General features: G+C 40.4%; 1 protein-coding gene across 3 annotated transcripts in view; it reads right to left on the reverse strand.

Annotated features, from left to right (window-relative positions):
• FNIP1 (folliculin interacting protein 1) overlaps positions 1–23,622 on the reverse strand; it is a 116,179-nt gene that overhangs the window by 8,015 nt on the left and 84,542 nt on the right. For all 3 annotated transcript variants that reach the window (XM_088446000.1, XM_088445997.1, XM_088445999.1), the window contains 10 exons: positions 21,884–21,955; positions 21,630–21,765; positions 20,865–21,066; positions 19,287–19,372; positions 13,058–13,204; positions 9,755–9,924; positions 5,952–7,365; positions 4,881–5,049; positions 4,318–4,515; positions 114–229 (listed from right to left, as the gene is read on the reverse strand). In XM_088446000.1, the coding sequence (XP_088302126.1) occupies positions 114–229; positions 4,318–4,515; positions 4,881–5,049; positions 5,952–7,365; positions 9,755–9,924; positions 13,058–13,204; positions 19,287–19,372; positions 20,865–21,066; positions 21,630–21,765; positions 21,884–21,955 (2,710 nt within the window). The remainder of the gene's footprint in view (positions 1–113; positions 230–4,317; positions 4,516–4,880; positions 5,050–5,951; positions 7,366–9,754; positions 9,925–13,057; positions 13,205–19,286; positions 19,373–20,864; positions 21,067–21,629; positions 21,766–21,883; positions 21,956–23,622) is intronic.

Below are 23,622 nucleotides of genomic sequence, written 5' to 3' on the forward strand. Positions count from 1 at the left end.
ACAAATTTTTTTCCTAGGTACCAAAGCATAAAGACAATGCATCCATGGAAACAGCCTAACTCCCTTCAGACTCATGAGGCATGATATTTGGGTCTCTACGCCCTGTGACTTACCCTAGCACCATGCTGAGCTCCTTGACGTGAACTCTGGTTTGTCCTTTCAGATATTCAGAAAGCATTCTGCTCTTGAAGTAGAGCTCCTGCAGTCGGTCTTCAAGATGCATGATGCACTGGGGAAAATAACATGGATTATGCTATATCTTTATGGCCTTAACCTGTCAGCAGGTGGTCACAAAATAATAGATCTTTTTAATAATTTGTTACAAAAATCCTGTGGGGTTTATTTACGGAGTGTCAGGTTGTGTTCATGCCTGATATTTAAAATGACAGTGCTTTTACTAGCAAAACAGGTATAGGAAAACCACGAACAGAAGTCTCGGGTTTTACAACCCTACACCTAGTAAATAAACCCCTTATGTATGCTTAGCTTTAGCGGGCTGGTATCACAGGGGTATTTTAGAATACCATATTTTTCCAGGTATGGTCTTGTGACACTCTTATCGTGTTGTATAGGATTAATGTTTCCTGCTGGAAGATCCAATAAAGGAGCTTTATGTTTATGGCGGAAAACCTATGGCATTCTAGAACTCCATTGTGACACCAGTCTTACCCTGGGGGACAATACCTGTATTTCTGAAAATTACTGAAAGAAAAAAGTTTTATACATACTGTATATCTAGTGTATTTGTAGCGCTTTTTTTTTATAAAAAAAAAAAAAAAAAGTAAGCAACTGATTGTTGTAATTTATTGTACCCGCTGAATCGCCATTTGCAAACAAAAGCATCATACAAACATGGTGGAGCTGTATGCAAATATTTTGACTACCAATGATCAAAGGTGGCATATTCTTCAGGACACTTCTTCATAATTTAACACATAATTATTAGTATTTTAATTCAGAGTAATCATCTGCGCAAAGAATATGAGCTGTTAGCCCCAGAATGCAACTCGGTGTATTTCCACATTGGAAATATCAAATTCTGGCATTTCCTAAATGTTAGACTTGTCTGGTCATTAAGGAGCTTACTGACGGCAGCTCTCGTGTTCCTTATCTATTAGTGCCTCTAGAGCAGTGGTGGCGAAACTTATGGCACGCGTGCCAGAGGGGGCACTCAGAGCCCTCTCTGTGGGCACGTGTCGTCGCCCCAGCACAGTGTGGGGCCGGGCTGCTCCCCTCCGCGTGCCTAAAGGCATCCAGCCAGCACTCTACAAAGCACAGGCTGAGGGAAGCAGCACAGGAGGTGACATCTGTCTCTGGATCAGATTGGTGGTCTCGGGTTATGGGTGCCGGAGGCCTGAGGCCACGCTATTTTTTTTTTTTTCTTCAATTCAATTTGGTGAGCGCGGGTCGGAGTGACGGTGCAGGGGCTGTGACGCGATGAGCGGGGTGAGGGGGGTGTGTGTGTGTTAACTAGGGATGGGGCTGTATAGATGTCTGTGGGGCATAATATATTATAACTATATAGCACAACTATGGAGCATAATATGATTTGGGGCATAACTATATTGTAGAACATGAACTGGGGGCATGACTATGGGCAAAACCTCAGTATTCAGGTTAAATTGCCGTGTTGGAACTTTGCGATAAATAAGTGGGTTTTGGCTTGCAGTTTGGGCACTCGGTCTCTAAAAGGTTTGCCATCACTGCTCTAGAGTAACACTGGCAAGGTTGTATGTACAGTATATAGCCAGTTACCAACTCTTTATTCCTATTAAGCAGTTTCTATTGTACTGGTTGTTTTTTTCTTAATGTTCCAAATTCTACAATATTCTACAAGGGGGCCTCGCAGACAGGTAATATTATTGAGTAAAAGAGGCCAAGTTGGAAGAAATTAATTTTACCAATCTATCAAAAAAAAAAATTAAGGTACCCAGGTTGGGTCAAAGTCCAGACTCTGACAGTTTCAACAAAAACAAAAACAAAATAAATCTTTTTCCTCAAGTTTGTGTTTCTTAGTTTATAGTGTACTAAATACTTAGTTTTCGTGTCCTCTGCCCGATTGCGTACTCTTTCCTCTATATTGCAACAATTTTGAGTCTAAAGTTGGGTACACACTATGCGATTCTCGACCCTACATGGCTAAATATGACAGATGGGGACGATAATTGTGTAGTGTGTACCAAGAATTATGTAGCGTGTACGCAGCACCAGGGCCCAGCGGTCAGTCATTAACCAGTCGGATCTGCTCCTGACATAGTGAGTGCTGCACATGCTTTGTTGGTCCCGTCATTTTGGTATTATTCAAAAAGTGCAGTGCATATGGACCTCAGCCCGATATCTGCTAATTCATTAGCATTCCCCTACGGACAAAGAAATGATTTGGAATCGAAAGGATCATTTGGAACAAAACATTCATTGGGTAGTGTGTACGGTGTATACCGGCAGTTTTCGGGCTCGGTTTGGTCGGTCTGAATCGGTCTAGTCGTTCGCATCTTTGGGCAAATTCTCATAGTGTGTACCCAGATTTATTTCACTTATAGGGGGGAGATTCAGTTAGGCGCAGGGTTTAGCCTGCAGCTAATTGATCTCGATGCCCGATTCAATTAGCTGCAGGAGTCCTGCCTGCCAAGCCGCAGAGGGTGGATTTTTCCTCGCAGCAGCAAAGAAATCTTGTGTTAAAAATGCAGACTCTTCAATGCACAGGGAAACCCATATTTTGAAGCACTTTGCTTGGAATCTATGGTTTACCGCAGATTAATTGAATTGCTCCAGGTGTGAAACACAGCTTTTCTCACAAGGTAAACCAAACAACTAATTGCATTCCATTATATACTAGGTACTTAGCTACGCATAATCACTAATCCTAAAGGGCAAAGTCCCGGCACAATCTCCAATTTACTAATCACTGATGCGGTGTCCTGTGACAGGGTAGCCTGGCATTTCATATGGAGGTTGCTGGAGCACAAGGGACTTGGGTAATCCTGCCAATACTCCCTCTTTACCCCATAACAAGAAATTAAGTTAATGGCTCCTTATTAGATCTTTTCCACATTACAAATGGACCCAGAGAAGTCCAGTCCCATTTTATGATGATTTAATGGCTAATGTCACTAATCCTGTTATTTCCCGGACTAATCGGATGATTTGAATTTCATAGATTCTAACTTTAAAATAAACTATTCTAAGGTCTGTAGTTTAGACTCTCTCAGTCCCTACATTCAACATGCGCTCTCATTTTTGTAAATTCTCACGTTAAATACCTTGGAATACGCCAAGCAAATGATCTGGCTAATTTGTATAACTTCAACTACAGTATGAGCTGGTATAATATACTAATTGAGAATATATCTGTCTATACCATTTAATATACAGTCACCTGGGAATACAGTCTCTGAGTGGTCGAGACAAAAAAAAGTGGAGACAGGCGTCTTGAGTGCTCGCTGGGGAGGTCAGTTAGTAGTGGAACATGGGCAAGCATGCCCAATAATTGTGTCATTTTGGCAGAAGATTAGGCAATAGGCTTCAATATTTTTAGGGGATCAGTTCCAGAGTGTCCAGCATTTAGTCTCCTTAACCTCTTTCAAATCATTGCTCAAACATTTAAACAACCAATTGCTATATCACATCTAAAGTGGCTGCTAAAATTCAAAGCGTCTCCCACCCATACAGATGTGTCCTCACACATCTAACGTCCTTGCGCGCTGAACAGCCCTTCTAGTCGCACCATGCCGTGGCATGACTTAGTAGCACTGAGCATATTTCCGTGCGACTTTTTACCTTCAAGTGAATCTTATAGATACCAAAAGCAGCTTCTGCTAATTAAAATGATATGCAGCATGCCTATGTCCTGTGGGTGGGTGACTGCGGGTGTATGTGCATGCTAAACACAACGTTACAGTGCTAGCGGCTGTAACACCGTAACGCAGCATTTCGTATGCACATACACCCGCAGTCACACAGAACATAGACATGCTGCATATCATTTTAATCATCAGAAGCTGCTTGTGCTAAATATTTGCATCGCTGTGCGAATAGGACACATTTGAAGGTAAAGTGTTGCACGCTCTGCGCTACCAAGTCACACGGAGCTCCCGCATTGTGTAGCGCACGGAGGATAGATGTATGTGGACATATCTGTACATCTCTGACAGCTGCATGCCCAACTAAAGCTACAGAACATCACACATTCCAGACTACTTCAAGAGTTTGTTTGAAAAATATCTAAAAAATGTGATTTAAATAAAGTTGTAATTTCATTATTAGAAATCAGGTTTTGTTCAAATTCTAGAACTCATATGAGAAGGGGGCACTACTTACAAAGTTTGCTGACAAATTGTGTCTGTAGAGCTGGAGAGTGGAATGAAGTAGGCTGGAGATCAGGCTGGATACCAGCACCTCCTTGCCAAGCTTGTTATCTGTTGTCCGTCTCTGGCTACTGGCCACTTGTACCGACCACTTATCCACGTCTGCAAGAATGCAGACAGCCTCTGCAATGGGCTCATCCAAAACTGGATGCTATGAGAAATAAGAAAAATTACACCCATGAACAAGTGTGACATTTATATTAATGACTTCATTTATTATTTATTTATTGAAGAACATGCTGCCAACAAAAAAACTTTAATGGCTTCAGAAATATTAAACTGCTTTTTACTTTGCATGTAGGACTTCTGAACACGATTGATGGGATGGACCTCAGCTCTTAACATTCACCTGTCTGATATTGCTTTTATTCAGTCAGTAAGGTCTTTCAACTCCAGGTGTAAAGAGTTTTTTTTATACGGACCCTTCTTATTTCCACAATATCCTTTAACTTTCCCAACCCGGGGAAGTGCAAAGCAAAAGGCCTTCATGTTTCCACTATTCCACCCATTACATACCTGTACAGCATGAGACAAGTCGGACATCAGACACTGCCTCAACTTCTCCTCACTTCCTATTCCTTGCAGAACAAAGTCCGGTACGTAGGATGAGCAGTATCCTGCTAACAAAGATCTCCCAAAGTTTGCAATGTTGGGCTTTACAGAACTGACGTCCACCAGTTTTGACCTAAAAAATAGGAAAGTTGTGTAAAACATGCAGACTCTCCATACATGCAAAGCTACATAATAAGCTCCAGCGTTTATATTGGATGTCGTCATTTTCCGATCTGGAAAGGCTTTGGAGCTGTTACAACTAGTAAATATGTGGCACCGGGATGGAAGAATTCTTGCAGAGCCTGATTAAGACCACATGGTACCTGAAGCAAGTTACAGTACTCCGCTCCCTCCTCCCCAGGTGTCAAGAAAAAAAACGCACATAAAAATGGGTCACAGTGTAATTAGCCCATTAAGTGCCCACTGGGCACAATGCAGAAGCTGATGATCTGACTCTGGTCTGGATTCATGGTCCTGGGGCTATTAAAAGCTCCTGTTGGTAAAACTGTTGCATTGCAATAAATAAAATAACGGCACAACATGTTGATGTAAAAGATCTACATATTTTCGCAGTGTGCACAACATTTATATTAGAGTACAATAGTGACAAATCAAGGGAAGGAAAGACCGACAGATACATGTTGCACTGTACAATAGCAAAGTAAAACCGAAAATGGAGAATATAATATTAAGAGGATATTAATAAGATAACATTAAGGGAAATGGCTTCCAGAGGCTTTGCGCATTATATCATAGGCGGCTGATTCTGCTTACAGCCTATGGAGGTACTAGCAGAATCAGTCTACTGCAACTGACTAAGAAATGCATAACGCAAGCTGTCGACGGCAGCTAGAGCATAAGTCAATCGGGACTTTAATGTGTGGAGTGAATTTTTGACTAATATTACATTATGCTTATTTGTCAACAGTATTCACAGCCAATTATTAGCAACACTGATTACATTTCTCATATCATGATGCTTTGTATTTCTATAAGGAGGTGTAATGCTGTCTAATGTGTGATGTAGAGCCTCACCCTGGGAAAGGAATATCCTCTTCTTCCATCCAGTCTTCTTGCTCTGACCCATAGTAGTTGATACTTTGTGCAAGAAGCTCATGGCCTGTGTCCTCACTCTCGCTGTCACCCAGGGCACTGTCTGAGCTCTCGTTCCTCGGAATGTCCCAGTCAGCGCCCAGTGCAACTTTACTATCAGACTTTTCTTTATCCCCATGGGGGACAGATATAGAGACTTTGTCTCTTTGGTCCTGCTCAGCAAAACAGTTTTTGCATAAGTTTGGAAGGAAAGAATTCCTTACGTTAGAAGGTTGTTCATCTGTTACATACAGTTTGTTTGAGCCCCCAAAGTCACGGTCACAATCAGATTTGTTTACCCCTCCTTTTGGAATATCATCCATGATCTTTACCTCGATAGAACCATCTTCTGGAAAATACTCATCGAACATACTGATGTTCTCTGAGAGAAAAGGATTACAGTTCTGGAGTTTGGTTGCCACCCTGGGAAGCTTCTCACATAACCCACCAGATTTTTGGTCCTTTGTATTCAGTTTTACTACACTGATCTGATCAACAGCAAGTGTCCTTTGTTCCTGCACTGGTTTCAGATGGTGTTTGTGGATCTGATCCACAACATTTTGGCTTTTTATCTCTATATCAGAGTCAGGTGACATAGAATCACCAATCTGAAACTTCACCTTGTTCAGAAGGTGACCAGCACCACACGGCATTGCTGAAGACAGGGTCTTGTCAGGAGGTTTTTTCTCTATACAATTTTCATTTGTTTTCATTCCTTTGATAGAGGAGCCGTCATCCTGCACTTTGTCATTTTCCCCCACTTGAACTGCTGGCTCAAGGCTTCCGACTGCCAACAAGACACATTTGTCTATTGGAGCTGCCCCAACATTAATGACAGTCTCTATCTTGGTATCCAAGCAAGTTCTTAATGTATCTTTGTAGACTTCAGCATAACCAGTTTCTTCTGGACCGGGTGCTTGAGAACCTAACCTGCATCCATCATTGCTTGCCTCCGCCAACTCCTTACGTGAGCCATTTGAATCAACCTTTTCTTGTGTGAAATCGTCCTCTGAATTCTTATCAGTCAGGGGACACTGGCAACAGGGACACCTATTTTCCGAAGTTCTTGTTTCCTCTGAATCGCTGTTCAGCAAACAACCCTTGTTCTTGTGCATTGTGATTAGAACATAGTCCGACTCTTCCACTTCTCCTTTTTGCAACATTGTGGTGATGACTGTGCCAGGCATAACAATGGCTTCATCCTCACTGCTCTCCAGAAGGTGGTTCTCTTGGAGTTCAGAACACCGGATAAAATAGGTGAGAAAATAAAGCAACCTGTTCACGAGATCTTGCCGCTTGCCTATAACAACCGCTCTCGATGACCGTACAGGAGACCCAATAGCTCCATATAAGTCTCCTACAATAACAGACAACAACCTACATTAGAAATTTGCTCAAAAGAAAACATATAGGTATTAGAGATATACATTTAACTTTTAGATTCTCAGCATGCAGTATGTACTGTATATTCTCAAATGTACCTTGGACAGATTCAAGGAGTACGGCAACACAATAAATTCACTGCAAAATGTTTCTCGATACAACAGTGTATTTGGCAAACATTTGTTACAGGATAAGTCAAAATAGAAATCTATGCAAAAAAGTTAGTATATGTAGCGTTATAATTATAAACAGTGCAGTTCATGTTCACAATACTACAGAAAATATTTTCCCAACTTATTAAACTCATGGAAACAGATTACATTCAGTTTATCCTTCATACTGTAAAATCAACAGTAGATGGCAGTAAAGCTCAAGAAATCACGAGAAAAAAGCCACACCCAATAGAAATTCCTGATCTGAAACAAAAATCTGTAGTCCAGCTAAAATGTCACACATCAGTCCTGCTTGAAAAAAAATCGGAAACTATTCAGCAGTCAGCTGAAATATTATGCCAAATGTAGTATTAAGAATCACTAATTGTTTATACGTATTATTGTATAATCAAGTATAAAATTCTATTTCTAACTAGGTTTCAGTGAATAGTAAAATGCATTTAAAGATGCCCCATTGGTAAGCATAGCAATGAATTGCATCCCCTCTAATTTACTTTGTCTTCATTGATTCGACAAATTCTGGTAACTACTTAATCATAATCAGAATTCTGGATTTAGATATCTGAGAATACAAAGTTCAGGTATTTACATATAAACAACATAACCCCACCTCTTTATGCTCTACCACCACCCTCATCTAGTGATTTGGTGAGACTGTATCCAGATTTGGACACATCAGAAGAAAGAAGCAGCAGTTCACGGCACTGGAGTACTTAGGGCCTGATTCAGCACAGATCGCAGCAGCGTAATCGCACACAAAGCAGCTGCGAAAATATGCTAATGTCTGCCACTGCTCAGCCAGCATAGAGACGCCCACTACGCCTTAATACCTCACAGTCCTGCGTATACATACGTAACATCGAAGAACATCGGCACGTCATCCACAATTACAGCAGGTCTGACCCGTCGCAGAAATTGCAAGTCTCATCCCACGCAGTGAGTATTCAAGCAGCGTAGGCAACCGCAGTGGCTAATTTATGCACGCCCATGCAATGGCGTTCAAACGGACAGGTACTCCTGCGTTTTTACAACCACTCCGCTGTCACTACCCCTAAAAGCTCACGGCCTGTCACTCTTCAATGGATTCCTGTCTGCATGCATAATTGCAGTGTGAACGCGGCATTCGTGCAATGGGGTGCATGCGCAGTACGCAATAATCATTCAATCTGCGTGTGCGGTTGCAACTGCGATCCCTGCGGAATCAGTTCCTTAATCTGTCCAATCCCCAAACAATTTTATTATGATCTAGTGTATCATGCTGAACATACCGGTTTTAAAATAAATACTGCTCATTAGTTATAAAATTGCCTCACAATTTCTTAATTGCACTAGAATAGTGACAGAATTCGTATTGCTTGCTCTGTGTAATGGCAACTTTCCCCAACACCTACCTACAGCATTGACTCATTTTCAGAAATGTGCCCAACTGAGTCTCCCTGCATTACAAAAACTAAAGTCACAGGGCGGCTGCAGGTTGCCGGTAACTGATGGGGTCAAAGCTAAGAGGCACGCACGCGCACACACACGCACACACACACGCACGCACACACGCACGCACACACGCACGCACACACGCACGCACTTGCTACTTGATGAAGGCAGAATGTAAGAAGGAAATTGAGACTGTATTGCAGTGCTCGTATTTGGGTCTGGGGTCACTAATTGTGGGGCTACTGTACTTCGAGGTCACCAATCTCCCTAAGAATCCAATATATAACAATAATATAATATAAGCACTCACCAAGTATAGTGCTAGTACATGATTTATGTGTATTTAATTATAGTGCTAGTACATGATTTATGTATATTCATATTAATTAATATGAATAGTTGTATAGGTAAAAAATTAAATAGTATATGGGTATAAATAAATAGGATAAAACATATCTAAATATAATACCTGAGTGGACATTAATTAATGATGAGATGTGTGTCCAATAAGAAAAAATATGTAAAAAATGTATTTTCATTTTTTACCTATAAAACTATTCATATTAATATAATTTGTATTAAATCATCCCATCTATTTGTAATTGTTTATTGCATTTGTACATATCTGTTTTATCAGAATGTAAGAAGGGGTGGTTTTGTGATGACTTTCCAATTGTGGACAGCTCTTTTAAGGGCATTGTTATTAGATCAGTATGTTCCATTCTGCTCTGATTGGTGGTTACCTTATGGATTACTTACCGAGCTGTGCCCACAAAGGGTTGTATGGGTGAGTCTTTGCCAGCATGTCCACACTTTGTGATGAGTGCTTTTCAAGAAAGATTTTTATAGGTGGTTGTCCATTGGGCATAACTGTAGGAACCCACGCAAGGTGGTTTGTGAGGACAGCAGTCAGGAGAGCTGGTAGGAACCTGAAGCAAGAAAACATGAAAGCTTAAAAATCTTCACCATCTAGCAGCGTCCATTAAGGCTGACTTTGCCTTATAACTAATTGCCACTTAAAATTTAGCAGTGAATGTGAAGAAAACACACGGCTTCCTTAAACTCGTGTATATGATCCTCCAGTTTAGCATAGGACAGGAGTAATCGATCTTCTGTCTATGCCTGGCCTCTGCCATAGCACAAAGAGACTGATGTCAGAAGTTTAAACCAACAAGGGTGAAAAGTGAATTACACAATTCAGCTAAAACCAGATGACACTGAGTTTGTGAAGCACCAGGGCAGGCCGTCATAGACAAAGGAATGCATACGCATGGTCCCGAAAGATTAAGAATGGGACTCATTAGATGGTTGTAGGTACAATAGTACACTAAACAAAAAATCCTTTCAGTACTTTTTAAGACATTTCAAATCTCAGAAAGTATGCAATAGTACTTGTGGAGGCCTTAGCCAAGCTGGCAATATTTCCAAATTCTGTTTATGTGTAACAAAAGTGTACAAACCCATTTGTGGTATGTAAAATTAGTAATGTTTACATATGCAATCTGTACTTTATTATTCTTTACTCAGTGTATGTATTGATTTATTTGTTTACCCCCTACGGTAAGAACACAACTGCTTCCTAGTTTGTTGATTACGTTTAGCCACGCATGTAGTGCACAATCAGCTAATATGTAATGAAGAGACACCCCGAGGCTATATTTGGGGATTACGGCTTTGCTAGCTGCAGTAGAGCTACAGGAAAATGGATAATGTATAAGGCACAGGATGTCAATCAATATGTCTGAGCACATGCATTACAGTATGTCTGCCACATATTTACTTCTAGGCTAGCAAACACTGACCAATGCCATTTATGTGGCTATCTACAAATAACAAACAATCCCATGCATCTGTAATCCATCAGTAATATTTTTATAGTGTTTTATCATATAATAATGTATTTCCAGACATGGTATTGTTAGGTCAGGATCTATTACCTCACTATTATTATATTATTAACATGACTTACCACTACAAGGGAATTATTCATATTTGCCTTGTATAAAACACACGTGGTTTTGTCACCATGTGATAATCATAAGGCAAAACAAACAAACCAAAATGTTCTTAAGTATATATTAAAATCAGATTGTCCTATCCAAATAAATGTATTTTATTACAGTTAGTGCTTATATGCCTGCTTTGTTTATGCAAATTAGAATCACCTCCATATTAGTCAGGGGATGCATTACCCAAACAGAACTTGTGAAGTGGTGTGGCCTATTGGTTCCAGGGCCAACGCAATACGGCGCTGGGGGCTGCTCTTCTGTAGATTTCTTCACAAAATAGGATATATATTTTTAGCTCATTGACGGCTAGAGGTAGTCTCCATTTTAATGACCATTTCAGCATTTTATTCAGAGATGGGGCTTTCATTTATTGCATTGATTACTTTTTATTTTACGGCAGTGTAATATGAAAAATGAGAAAATCACAAAACATTTAAAAAAGAAAATTATCTGGTTTCTTCAAATAGTTACTAATATGGGAAGACATTTCTAAAACAAAGCACTGGGATACCAGATTTCTATAATGTTATCGAGGTCTGGGGCAGTTAAAGGGCTTTAATTTCTTGGCTTACAGCACCACCCCACTCCCAGCAATAAAAGGCCTGCATCTACTGGTAACTAGCAGAGCTATTAAAGCCATGTTGCATGAATTTATAAGTGATGCTTTTCATGGGAGGCCAGATTTCAGCTCACCTTGCACTTATGAGGACCTATCCCCTCCCCCCCCACACAAAAATCCTGTGACTTTACAAATGCGTAAGTAAATAGTAATGCTGTATCTAACAAACAGGCTTAATTTTAAGGCTGCAAGTCCCATATGTAATGCTCGTGAGACAAGGAACAAGGATTTATTATTCCAGATTAGATCTATAGATCATGACCCCCAGCTGTCACTTATCTCTGTGGTCTGGGTCTATAGCATGCAACCACCATTTCCAGATGATATGTATAAATGGCACCAAGGATAAGACCCTAGGCCCACCTAGGCAGGATGTGCACATATAAATGTTCTCATCATTTGGTAAATAATGCTCTGACCCTGGCACTATTTTTGGCTTTTTAAACCAGACACCTCAGTCAGGTCACAATGCGATTAAAATACTCTGGACTTTGTGCTATTGTTTACCACGTGATGTATTTGTGAAATCTTTAGAGCTGGAGTCCTTCCCATAACTAAAATTATCTCGGTATCTGACACTCCTATTTATTTATTTATTTATAAGATTTAAATCCTCTATATTTATTTTGGAAGCAACATCTGTTCAATCCTTTACATACATGACACATATATGTATAATATACAGTTATGCTGTATGAGAACCTTACCTCCAGCTGAAATCTGAGGATGTTTTATTTCTCTCTGCACTACAGCTCGCATATGACTGTGGTCAGTAGCTACTAATAGGAAGGCAACCCAATCTGCAACTTTGTTGTTTGCACACACTTGTGAGCTATTGTATAGCAATATAAACATATAAATATAGGCTAAATATTTACATTTACAGATGATGAGCAATGGGGCCATAACAGAGCACTTACGCGCTAGCGTCCATTGCCCCTAAAACATCGGATGTCATAACGTCATAAAGAGGGAGTCAGGAGCAGCCAGGAGACCTAAAGGTGCACTGACAGTGCTTCTCTCCATGTCAGAGGAGGGTTCCACTGGAGGAGCAATGGGGTCAGCGCAGAAAATGTTGAAACATAGTGGTAATAGCCATCTTACAAGTTGAACCAATCACAATGAGAGAGCAGCCATCAATTGGACTGGGAGACCGTAATCTCACAAGAATTCCAGTTTTAGAACAAGGGGTAATATGAGAAGGAAAACAAAATGAAAGGTCTACACATTCTACTGAGGAGGAGACCAGGGGGACTTCACCGACTCTTCATCATGGTTGCAGGCACCACTATTCCTACTCCCCCTCAGCCAAAAGCTCATGTGTAAGAGTAATTTCTAGGTGTGTGAGTAGTAATAGTATATCTAATCTGTCCTACTAGCTATGGTTTATCAGATGCACATGTCAGCAGTTTAATAAGGAATAATAAACATTACTGGTTTTTTGATGTGTATTCCATCAGGAATGCAAACTCCTTCATAAAGCGTTGGCAAAGGTGATTTTTCTCCGGTGATCCAGACATCATAGTTAGCCAAACGGGTTCAGATATTCTGGGCATGGTGTACAGGTTACAGATTGTTGTCCTGGATATTAAAAAAAAATTGATTTAGGGAAAAATTCTACACCTTTCCATATTTAGGAAAAGCATGACATCTTAAGGCACTGTAACATTAATCATCTATAATAACGACAGTAATTTATGAGTAATACAGAGGTGTCCTCATATATACACCATACAGCGTGAGATGCCTTGCTCAACTGAAACGATCCTACACGGATAGTGTAGAATCCATTTCCCTAAATACTGCATCTTATTGGAGCGTACACACGGTCAGATTTGTCAGACTTGTCAGATTTGTCAGATGAACGACTGAACGATTAAACGATTTGAACGATTTTACCAAAGTTTTGAAGGATTTGAACGATTGAACGATTTTTGACTGCATTAAAATGAATGGAATCGTCCAAGTTTGACTGCAAACCCATCAGATGTCAGATATCGTTATCTGACAAACGGGAACGCGCATCGTTGATCGTCCATCGTTCAGGCAAGTCAGATATGAACGATTTTCCTTCAGATATGAACGACTGAACGATTTTTAAATCGTTATCGTTCATATCTGAAGGAAAAATCTGATCGTGTGTATGCACCATTAGTCGCATCGTAGCTGCACACAAAGCCGCTGACAGTGTGCCAGAGACACTAGGCTGTGACCTGTCACAACGGAATTAGTACAATCTATGAGTGGGATGAATAGCTGCTCCCACTCTTATTGGAACCTCTTTTATACAGGTTTGTGACTTAGTCGCACACAGATGTACAAGCACCACAAGCCCCAGTGGTCAGTCTATGCTAGTAATGTAGTTATGTCCCTTCTGTTTTCAAGGTTGCACCGTTAAAAACTGCAAGGACCCTTGCTGCAACTATGTTGGAAGGACCCTGGCGCCAAGATCGGCTATTTAGTGCGCCCAGAGCACCGGTGTATGAGAACACCTTTGCATTAACTATCAATAAAAGTACTCAAACTCCAAACCTTTTCAAAACAATAACATTAATCTGATAGCAGTTACCAAATGGGTGAAAATCTGCATAACTGTAAAGTTTTCTCTTATAAAAGGCTATTTTATATATATATATATATAGTAAACTTACAGATCAAACTTTAATGAAAAAACAAAGCAGACATGACTATTGCACCACAGAAACACTTCTTGGTGTATTAAGTTATTGATATACAGTTATAAAGACATAATGAGGGGCGATTCACAGTAAGTCGCAGTAGTTACTGGGTGCCTAATGTTGTAATTCAATTGATTTAGGCGCCCATTAATTATCACGCTTGTTGCTCCCATATACAGTAGGCCAGGGTTAAATATTATAAGATGATTTGTGTACAAGCCTCACTATCTTACTGTCATATTATAACTTGGGATAGTTAGTGTGCACATCATGCTGCTTTCATTTACTACATTGCTTTAGATTTACAACTTGCATTTATGTTTTACAAACATGTACAGTATTGTATGTTTCAGAAGTTGTTTTACTTGTCTTATTGCAAATGAATGAGACACAAATCTGTACCGTGGATACTATTACTTACAAAGCAGGAACTGCAACAGAGCTGGGCCAAATTAGGCCAACACAAAGAATCTCTACCTGATGCAATAAGTACATGGCTGAGAGGCACAGAAGGAAGCCAGAAAGACAACAAAAGTTGCAGAAGGGAATGTTCAGGACAATAAATAGCACATCTGAAAGTGGATATGCCTTAACTGAAGATAATGTAAGTATATAAACGGTCAGCCCTCATATGCAGGACCCTATCACAAGCGCACCTCATCTGTGCTTGTTTTGCGTGCGATTGTACTGTACCATTTAGAACTCAGACAGTGCTGTGGAGTGAACTATTGTGTCGCCTTAAGGTATAAAGGAAACACGTGTAGTTACAGATCACTTTATAATGTACAATAACCCAAATTGCAGTGCTATGTAAGTAAGCAGAATATTTGAACTAGCTTTCATATATAGTAAAGGGTACTGTAATCAGTAATGTTTAAAAAAAAAAAAAAAAAAGGGACAACCCTCTAGCTCCAGCCTAACCACTCCATATTTACAGGCAATAAACAAAAAAGTTGTAGGACTTCAAATTTGACAGTGAAAAGTTTAATGTGCTCTTCTGAAGTAAACCAACTACATTTAAAGCTCATCTTTCTGTAAGGCATTAAAATGTGTTTGCACAGAGCAGATAGACTGAGTCTTGTGATACATTATTTACTATTCTGGTAACCCTGGCTGAATCTGCTGCCGATAGTGTTTCCTCCAAGACAGATCACATTTTGCTGGCTGCCCTCCAGCAGACATGTGACTGCAATAAAGGGAACCCTCGATACCAGAAATGAGTGTATTAATGGCTCACGGACCAAGGGCAGGGCACAGCCGCTACGTGTACACAAGCTTACACCCTGTTCATCTGGATTTGTTTTAAATCCTGAAACCAATTTGCTTTAACCCATCATTACCAGTGTTAAAACAACATTTTGTAATAATAGTTCACTCTCCTTTAGACAATGTTTTTGAGAAAATTTAGTATTCATTGACTTAGAACCTTAATTCAGCAATGCTTTGGGAATCTAAAAAACAAACACTGCAGTTTAAATAAAGCCTTACTTTTTTGGCAATAACACAGGGAAACATGTATTACAGCGCTTACATAATACACTGGTCATTATGTAATCAAAAGAACAAATCTCAACACTGACAGGTTCTCTTAAAAAAAACAAAAATCAAAACAAAGACAAAATCTAACAAAATTCTCTCTAAAGCATAGTAAAAAAAAATAGACAAAAAGTTCAATCCTTAGAACATAGCATAACCGCAATGCAATCATGGCTAGACAACATTCCACATACATTACGTGGCCTAAGATATGACCGATGTGGGAAATAGATCATGAGCAAGGAGCTTGTGATCTATTTGCATTAGCCATTTCTCTGATGGCAGTGGAATGTTATGTCGACATTGGACATGTTGACACATTCAGAATGTCAACATTGATGAATTAGTAGAATTTTAACCCTAACGGAAATGTAAACATTATGACAATGAACTTCGGTTTGGATTTGTAAACATCCTTTAAACCCAAAATAAATAAATAAATAACGTAGAATGTTCTGTGCTATAGGTTTATATATTGCTGGGGAGATTGTTTTATTTATTTATTTTTACTTAAGGGATTTCTTTCTACATGTTTTTCTTCTGCACGTACCGGCGTATATTTGCTTTTAAAAATGCTGTAGTGAAAATGTAAGATTATGAACAGCTGCCCAGTTTATTGAATAATATAATATAAGTGGGAGCTCTAGGCTAAAGCTTATGGTTCTACATAAGTTATTAAATAATGTCCACAAGGTCATACTGAACAGCCATGACAAGAGAGCTCAGTCTACACTATGGGCAGAACAAAGCTTCTCAGAACATTGACAATGAACAGAAACGAATTGCTTGTCCAGTGAAGTCATGAGGGAATCTGAGGTCATGGGCTGCTTCAGAATGCCCAGTTATTTCCTAGTTAGTCTGCATACACCTCGGGAGTGGCCGTACGCAATTCCCAATAAACAACACATGGCTTGGTTATTGCTGAGGTGAGTGAGAACCATGCCCCCTACCTATCTCCTCATAAGGGAATTTCTCCTGCACAGATCAGGTCAGGTGTCCTTGACTTTTATGTAGAGCCAAAAATCAGATCTCATGCGATTACGCTTTTGCCACTCTGTCTAAATTTAAACTAGTTTTATTTAGGAAGAGATTACGGGAAACAGGACTCTGAGCCTGGCACTTGCCAACACATCCGACTGCAGATTTAGGCAGTGGCATCTGTACACCTGCTATGTCCAATTTGTATATAGTCAAGGTCCAGAGGCAAATCTGGATATTAACGTGTAACCTTCATGCTTATATTCTAGTATGACAACTATTTATAAAACCACAATGACTAGATTTTATGCCTAATAGTTTGTAAATAGTTTGTTTAAAGAAAAAAATAGAGGGGGAAAAAGGAAACTGTTTTTGTGAGCTTTGCAAAAATTCAAATAAAATTTGCTTAAATGGAGGCAAAAACTATTCCACATCACGTGTCTTTACCAATGTGACCGAGCTGCAAAATCTTATGACTTAGCCAAGTGCTGATATTTATGTCTCTAATGCATAAACACGCTGGAGAACAGGACAGGACAAACAAAAAGGCAGTATTAGCGGTTTCCCAAAGGGTCACACTGGTTGTCAGACAGCCACTGAGGAGTGACACAGAAGGCTCCAGAGTCCTTCCCAGGATTTCATTAGCTCGTTACCATTAGATAAACTTTACAAAACCGTTTGAGTAACAAAACAAAGCAGCTAGGTACGGATATAATTTACATTACAATAATAATCATTTTATACAGGGATTGGAATCTCTGTGTATAATTAAATATAAAACCTGACTTTGAATAGCCTTTGTCTATTTTATAAAATGGAGCTAATATAGTATAAAACTGATCATGTACTGAGGCTTAAGTAAGTTAACAAGTAAAGCTCAGAAAAGGTGGACATAATATTTAGTGCACTGCACCGGTTACAACAGGAATAACTTTTATTACATGGGGGTAGATGTATGAAGCAGTGAAAAGAGTGGCGAAGTGGACCAGTGGAGAAATTGGCCATAGCAACCAATCAGCATTGAGATAGCATTTATCAAGTACATTCTAAAAAACAATTAGTAGAAGCTGATTGGTTGTTTTGGGCAACTTCTCCAATGGCCCACTTCTCCACTCTTTTCACTGTTTGATACATCAACACCTCAGTCTTAGGGATAAATTTACTAAGATTCGAGTTTGGTCGAGATGACAATCTCGGGTGAGTTTAGGCATGTTTTTCATCTTGCAAATTCACTACAGACAAACTTGGGTGAGTTTAGGAGAGAGCTCTAATTTTTGACTGAAAAACTTGGGTGAGATTGCAAACTTGAATCAACTCACCATCGGCCAAACTCTGAAGAACTTTTCATGAAAAAGATGCAACTCGGGAATTTACCAAGAATCGAGATTGCAATCTCGCAGAAGTTTCAAACACTCCACCTCCTGAGCTGTGAGTTTTGCAAAAACATAAACAGATCAGTGTGATCTGTGTATGTTTCTGCATGTGTACTTAATTAAAGTGTTTTTATTATAATAAAAATTACCCCCCCCCAAAAAAAAAAAGCATAACCAGACCCGGTCTGCTCAGCCAGTCCTGGTTTCTAAAACCAGGACTGGCTTTTAAATATAGGGGGGAAGAAATGCGTATATTTAAAACCAGCACCGGACCCAACCCGACTGGGGTGTAATGCCACAACCAGCAGATCCTATAACTGGGTCTCCAGGGCTAAAGCATTAACACCCCAAGCCTGTCAGCCCAACACACATACCGTCTAAAGTAAAACTTTATTACACACCTACCTACCTCACTCACACATACTTTCCTGCAGTCAGCTGGTCGGTCCCCTTCTCTAGTAGAATCAGTTTGGAGTACCTGGAATACAGATCCTATACTCGCCTCCATCCTCGCGCTGGTCTCCGTAGCATCTAGGGGTCTTGGCAAAATAAAAAAATGGAACCCAATCCATATACTTACTGTAACGGTGTATGTGTGTGACCACATACACCGCTACCCGGCTTCTGACTGATCAGTGTGAATTGTCAGGAGCCGGCAGCCAATCAGCGTCTGCTAACTGTAGAGCGGAGGCTGATTGGCTTCTGCTCCTGACAGTTCCCACGTGGGCTGGTCAGTGAGTCAGGAGCCAATCAGCGGCCGCTAATTGGCTGACGGCTTCTGACAGTAAGCTCTGTGATTGCAAAGCGCATATCAGATTACAGTCACTGTGCCATCAAGTAGGATTCGTACAGTCTGAAGAACAAATCGTAGGGTAAAAACAGTATTTGTTTTTATATTGTTAGACAGAGCAGACAGACCTCAAGGGAGAAAACAGATTTATGTCTACCCACTGCACGTGACTTATTGTAGTTTTGCAGTGAATGACATTCTACACACAGCTAAGACTGCGCCGCCATCTCATGGCTCCTGCCCTGTATTGGAAAACATGCGCTGCAGTGACAGACGTCACACGAGAGGGACGACAAAGATTTACTTACCGAAACTCATTCAGGGCCTCCACAATTTTGTTGTACGCTAAACTTCTCTGGCTGGCATCTGCTGATCTACGGCTCATTTTCATCGCCTTTGAGGTACATCAATAATATGAAAGCATTAAAGGGGGTATATACAGAAACATTGCTTAAATATGTTTTACAGAGCTTATCTTAGTGAACAAATATGGGTGGCACTATTTCAGCCAGATGCTTAGTGAGTATGCTATGATTTGGCCAGGAAGTATTGGAGCCCCGTCTCTGAGAATAAACACTTATTCTCATTTAGAGGTTCAATGTATAAAATAGGAAATACAGCTCCTGTCTGCTCTAGAAGTACTTGCTATAACCACTCTATAGTGTATTATAAACTGCTTAACTCTGAGGCTCCTGCCATTTTAGGTGGGCCAGCCACAGTGATCCCTCTAAGGGGGCAATTCAACGGTTTACAAGATGACTATTTTTTTAGGGCCCCCAACAGAGCAATTCAATTGTTGCTCCATTCGGGCACGATAGCCGCCAGCAGCTCTGCTAGTATCCTCAGGAGGGTGCCAGCAAAATGGTGCGATAAACCCGTGGTTAGGGTGCCCTAACCAGGACTTTAGACGGGTTTAGCCGTTTTACACGGCTAAACCCGGTCTAAAAGGGCATGAAGACCACGATAATTAATGGGCATCCAGAACAATTGAATTGCTACACTGGATGCCCACTAATTATCGCTGTCCACACAACAATTGAACCACCCCCTCTGTGTTTCTTTTTTTTGTTGTCATCGCTGGATTTAAACAAAGTTTTGTATGGCCTCTAATAAAACCAGGGGAAAAAAAAAAAACACAGAAACATATTTGCTTTACTCAATTCAAGTGTGCTGCAATTGACACATGACTCACTATGGCTGCCCACCGCAGAGGGCAAGATCGTCAGGCATGGTAAGTACTGTAGACAATTGTTATTTTAAACCAAACCAACTTTGGGTAGGTTGCAGGCCGTTTGAAGTATGCTGTTTTATTTTAAACAGAATAGGCCTGTCAACAAAGAAAGCTTATGAAGCACTTATTTCATGGTTGGGTGGGTTACATTGCTTCATTCTTAAGACAGTAGGATCTTAGTTATACAGGTCAACACAACACTATTAATAGCAGTAACTCACTTACAACTAGAAAGAAACACGTAGTTTAAAAATAAAAAGACACGGATAGCATTTAGAGAAGAAATGGAAAAACTGTAAATTCTTACAAGTAGGGTGTACGAACAGTGATGATCTCTGAACCCTGCTAGTCCAGCTAAGTTTACAAGGGGCATAGTCGCATGGTTATTTGCTTAGTTATCAATGAAAAGGCACAACCGTTTGTTGTTAATGTGGAAAAAAGATTTATCTCCAAAAATGGTGACTGCAGAACAGATCACCCATCAATAATGTAAGGATTTGCCAGATACAACTCAATTAGAATTATCGCATGAAGAAATCAGTAACAGCATAATCCTTAGTTAGCAGTACAACAAAATTGTTTGGGTCCAGAAAGCCTGCTAATATAATGGTTCTGGTTACACTTTATAATTACATTACTTCCGAGGACACATTACCTGTTCTATGGCGCTTTTCAACTTGTTCATGTGACTCTCAAACAGAGGAAAGTGGGAAAAGAAGAACTCATGGAACTTGTTGGTTTCCTCCTCATCCTTTGATAAGGAGAAAATGACACCAATAGCGATCTTCTTCTTCCGGGCAATACCCAGGTTGGGCCCTCCACTTTCATCAGACATGTTAAAGCTTTCCTCTATAGACCTAAACAAATAGACATACGCACATTAAATGCTTAGATGAATACTAAAATCTAAATGACAATTAATTGTGTAACACTTTTTTCCCAATGCACATCATACTCCTTTGTCTTTAAGGCAGATAGCACGTACACAGTGCAGAGATTGAGCCTGAAACTAAATGATCAACAAAACGTTTTTGTTTTTTTGTTTTTTAAATTTCATAAAAAAAATCTAAACATGACATCTCCAGTTTAGTGAAGGATGTTGTTGTGGATGTTACAAAATACTGTACATTATCATATCTGATCAACTTTTGCTAATTAAGCCTATTAAAAGTCTTTACCCAAAATATATACCCTTCACCCCCTCTGGAGAGGGACAGGTAGAAACTATACAAAACAGCTTTGTCTCTTCCCGACCAGTCGACTGCTCGATGCCAGTGCTTCATGTACATTAGTGATCACGATTGTCATGCTGGCTAGACTTACGGTAACTTCCAAAGCCATGGAACTTATTCTGTCATACCCATGAAAGTATACAGACAGGATTTCACCTAATACAAGCAGGAAAAATGACATCTCTCACCATCGAGGGAAGACTCCATTTTCTAAACTGGTGGTTTGGCTACGACGCCAGCGTCGCTGGTAGCTGCTGGCACAACTGCTATTGAGTGATGAGCTTGGGGAAGGAAACGGCGTGATGAGAAGACTGCTCAGAGAAGCTGTGGATTATGGGAGAGGACACGCAGAATTCAGTGAATCACATTCAAAACAAGCATTTGTCCACAGAGATAAGGTCAACAAAAAATCCATCGAAATGAATAAGAGAAATGTCCTCACCAGATCGAGCTATGCCACTATCTCGGTCATCATTGAAGCCTCGGCCCGGCATGTCCATCGGATTGCTATGGACTGCAAGAGAAGTCAAGTTGTATATTAGTTATATCAACTAACGAGCTTACTGGGATCATTTTCAACTTCTCTTAAATGAGAGAAGTGAATACAAAGATCATTCCTGAGTGAGATCTGGGTAACTGGGTGATATTGTCATGCAAGCCCTCCACCAAACGCACCAGCGCAGCTGAACAAGCCTTCTAGCTAACACGCTACAGAATTTGCTACTTCAATAGTCATTGGAATCAAATGGAAAAGGTTTGTACAGCAGCAGTAGTTCTTTTGTTTAATAAGAACAGAAAAGGTCTTATATACTATTGCATAGGCATTATGCTCTTATTATACCACATATCGGATTGTATTTCATGTAAATTATTTTCTTACACAAAACTACGTGTGTAATAGGGACAGGGGACAATTTCCTGAAATTCTGGTCATAGTGACATTACCAGTATAGCCATAGAGTTGAAATGCTATCAATTCCATTGTAGGAGCATTATCACAACATTTGCGTTATACAATTCTCTCAATCTATCTAAAAACTAATGTCATTTAGTCATGAAAATTAAGGCCCTCATTCAGAGCCGTACGCTCTGAGCAGAGCGCACGCTCTGAATGAGGGCCGGCCTCCATGAAAATGGAGCGTCCTCCTGGACGCTCGTATAGCTGTGGGTCACCACCCACAGCCTATACGAGCGTGCAGTTTGATGGCCGCGATGGTCTTGACCATCGCGACCATCGAAACTGCGAGCCAGAGCCTGCGGTTGAGGTTTTCAACCGCAAGCTCCGGAGTGATTTTGGCTCTATCAGAGCCAAAATCACTCCCACTGACATCACTAGTGATGTCAGTGGGCCGGCTTCTGACGGGAGGCGTTCCCGTGGGAACGCCCCCCGTCAGGGAGGCACGCCCCCGGCACGCCTACCAAAGGGGGCGTGCTGTCAATCAACATCGACAGCACGCCCCCTTTGATCAGACACAACGAGCGAAGGACTTTCCTTCGCTCGTCGCGTCTGGCGCATGCGCACGTCCAGAACATCGACCCACTTGCGAGCGGACAGCCGCTCGCGAGTGGGTCTGAATCAGGCCCTAAGTTAATTGTAAAACAGTGGCACAAAAACTTTGTTGTTTGTAGTTTTCGCAAAAGTGGCCAATATATATTTATGGTTAAAACTGTTTAATAATATAAAGTGCTGTTCAGCCGGGCTATCACACATCAAATTACAGGTCATGTGCTCGTGTGGAAATAGAAAATATCAACATTTCACAATTAAGAGAGGCATGCAAAGGTGTGTTGACAGGAGAGGCACGTAGCTGTGGAAACAAGGTTTTTTTTTTTCCCATAGATTGGATTTTGAAGTGTCAGGATTAGGCAACATGTGAAAGAGCTTACAAACATGGTCACCTGCATGACTGTCAGGAACTCAATATCCAAAGTCTGCTCTAGCTTTCAAATAGCTGGCAGTCATGGCGGAAGGCTGTTTGTTTGTAAGCTGTACGACTTTCCAACCCTCCCACGGCTAGAGGCAACTATAAAATATAGCTGTTCTATTCTTATTAGTTTAACAGAATAACTAGATAATCCCGTGTGTGAGTAACTATCCTCACAGTAGTGCCATCATATTATGTAGGTACTTTCTGGATGTGTTTGGATAGCAATTTTTCTATTCCTTATTTCCACCCTGGA

Source organism: Taudactylus pleione, unplaced genomic scaffold (assembly GCF_031769625.1).
Source record: "Taudactylus pleione unplaced genomic scaffold, aTauple2 ptg000392l, whole genome shotgun sequence".
NCBI lineage: Eukaryota > Metazoa > Chordata > Amphibia > Anura > Myobatrachidae > Taudactylus > Taudactylus pleione.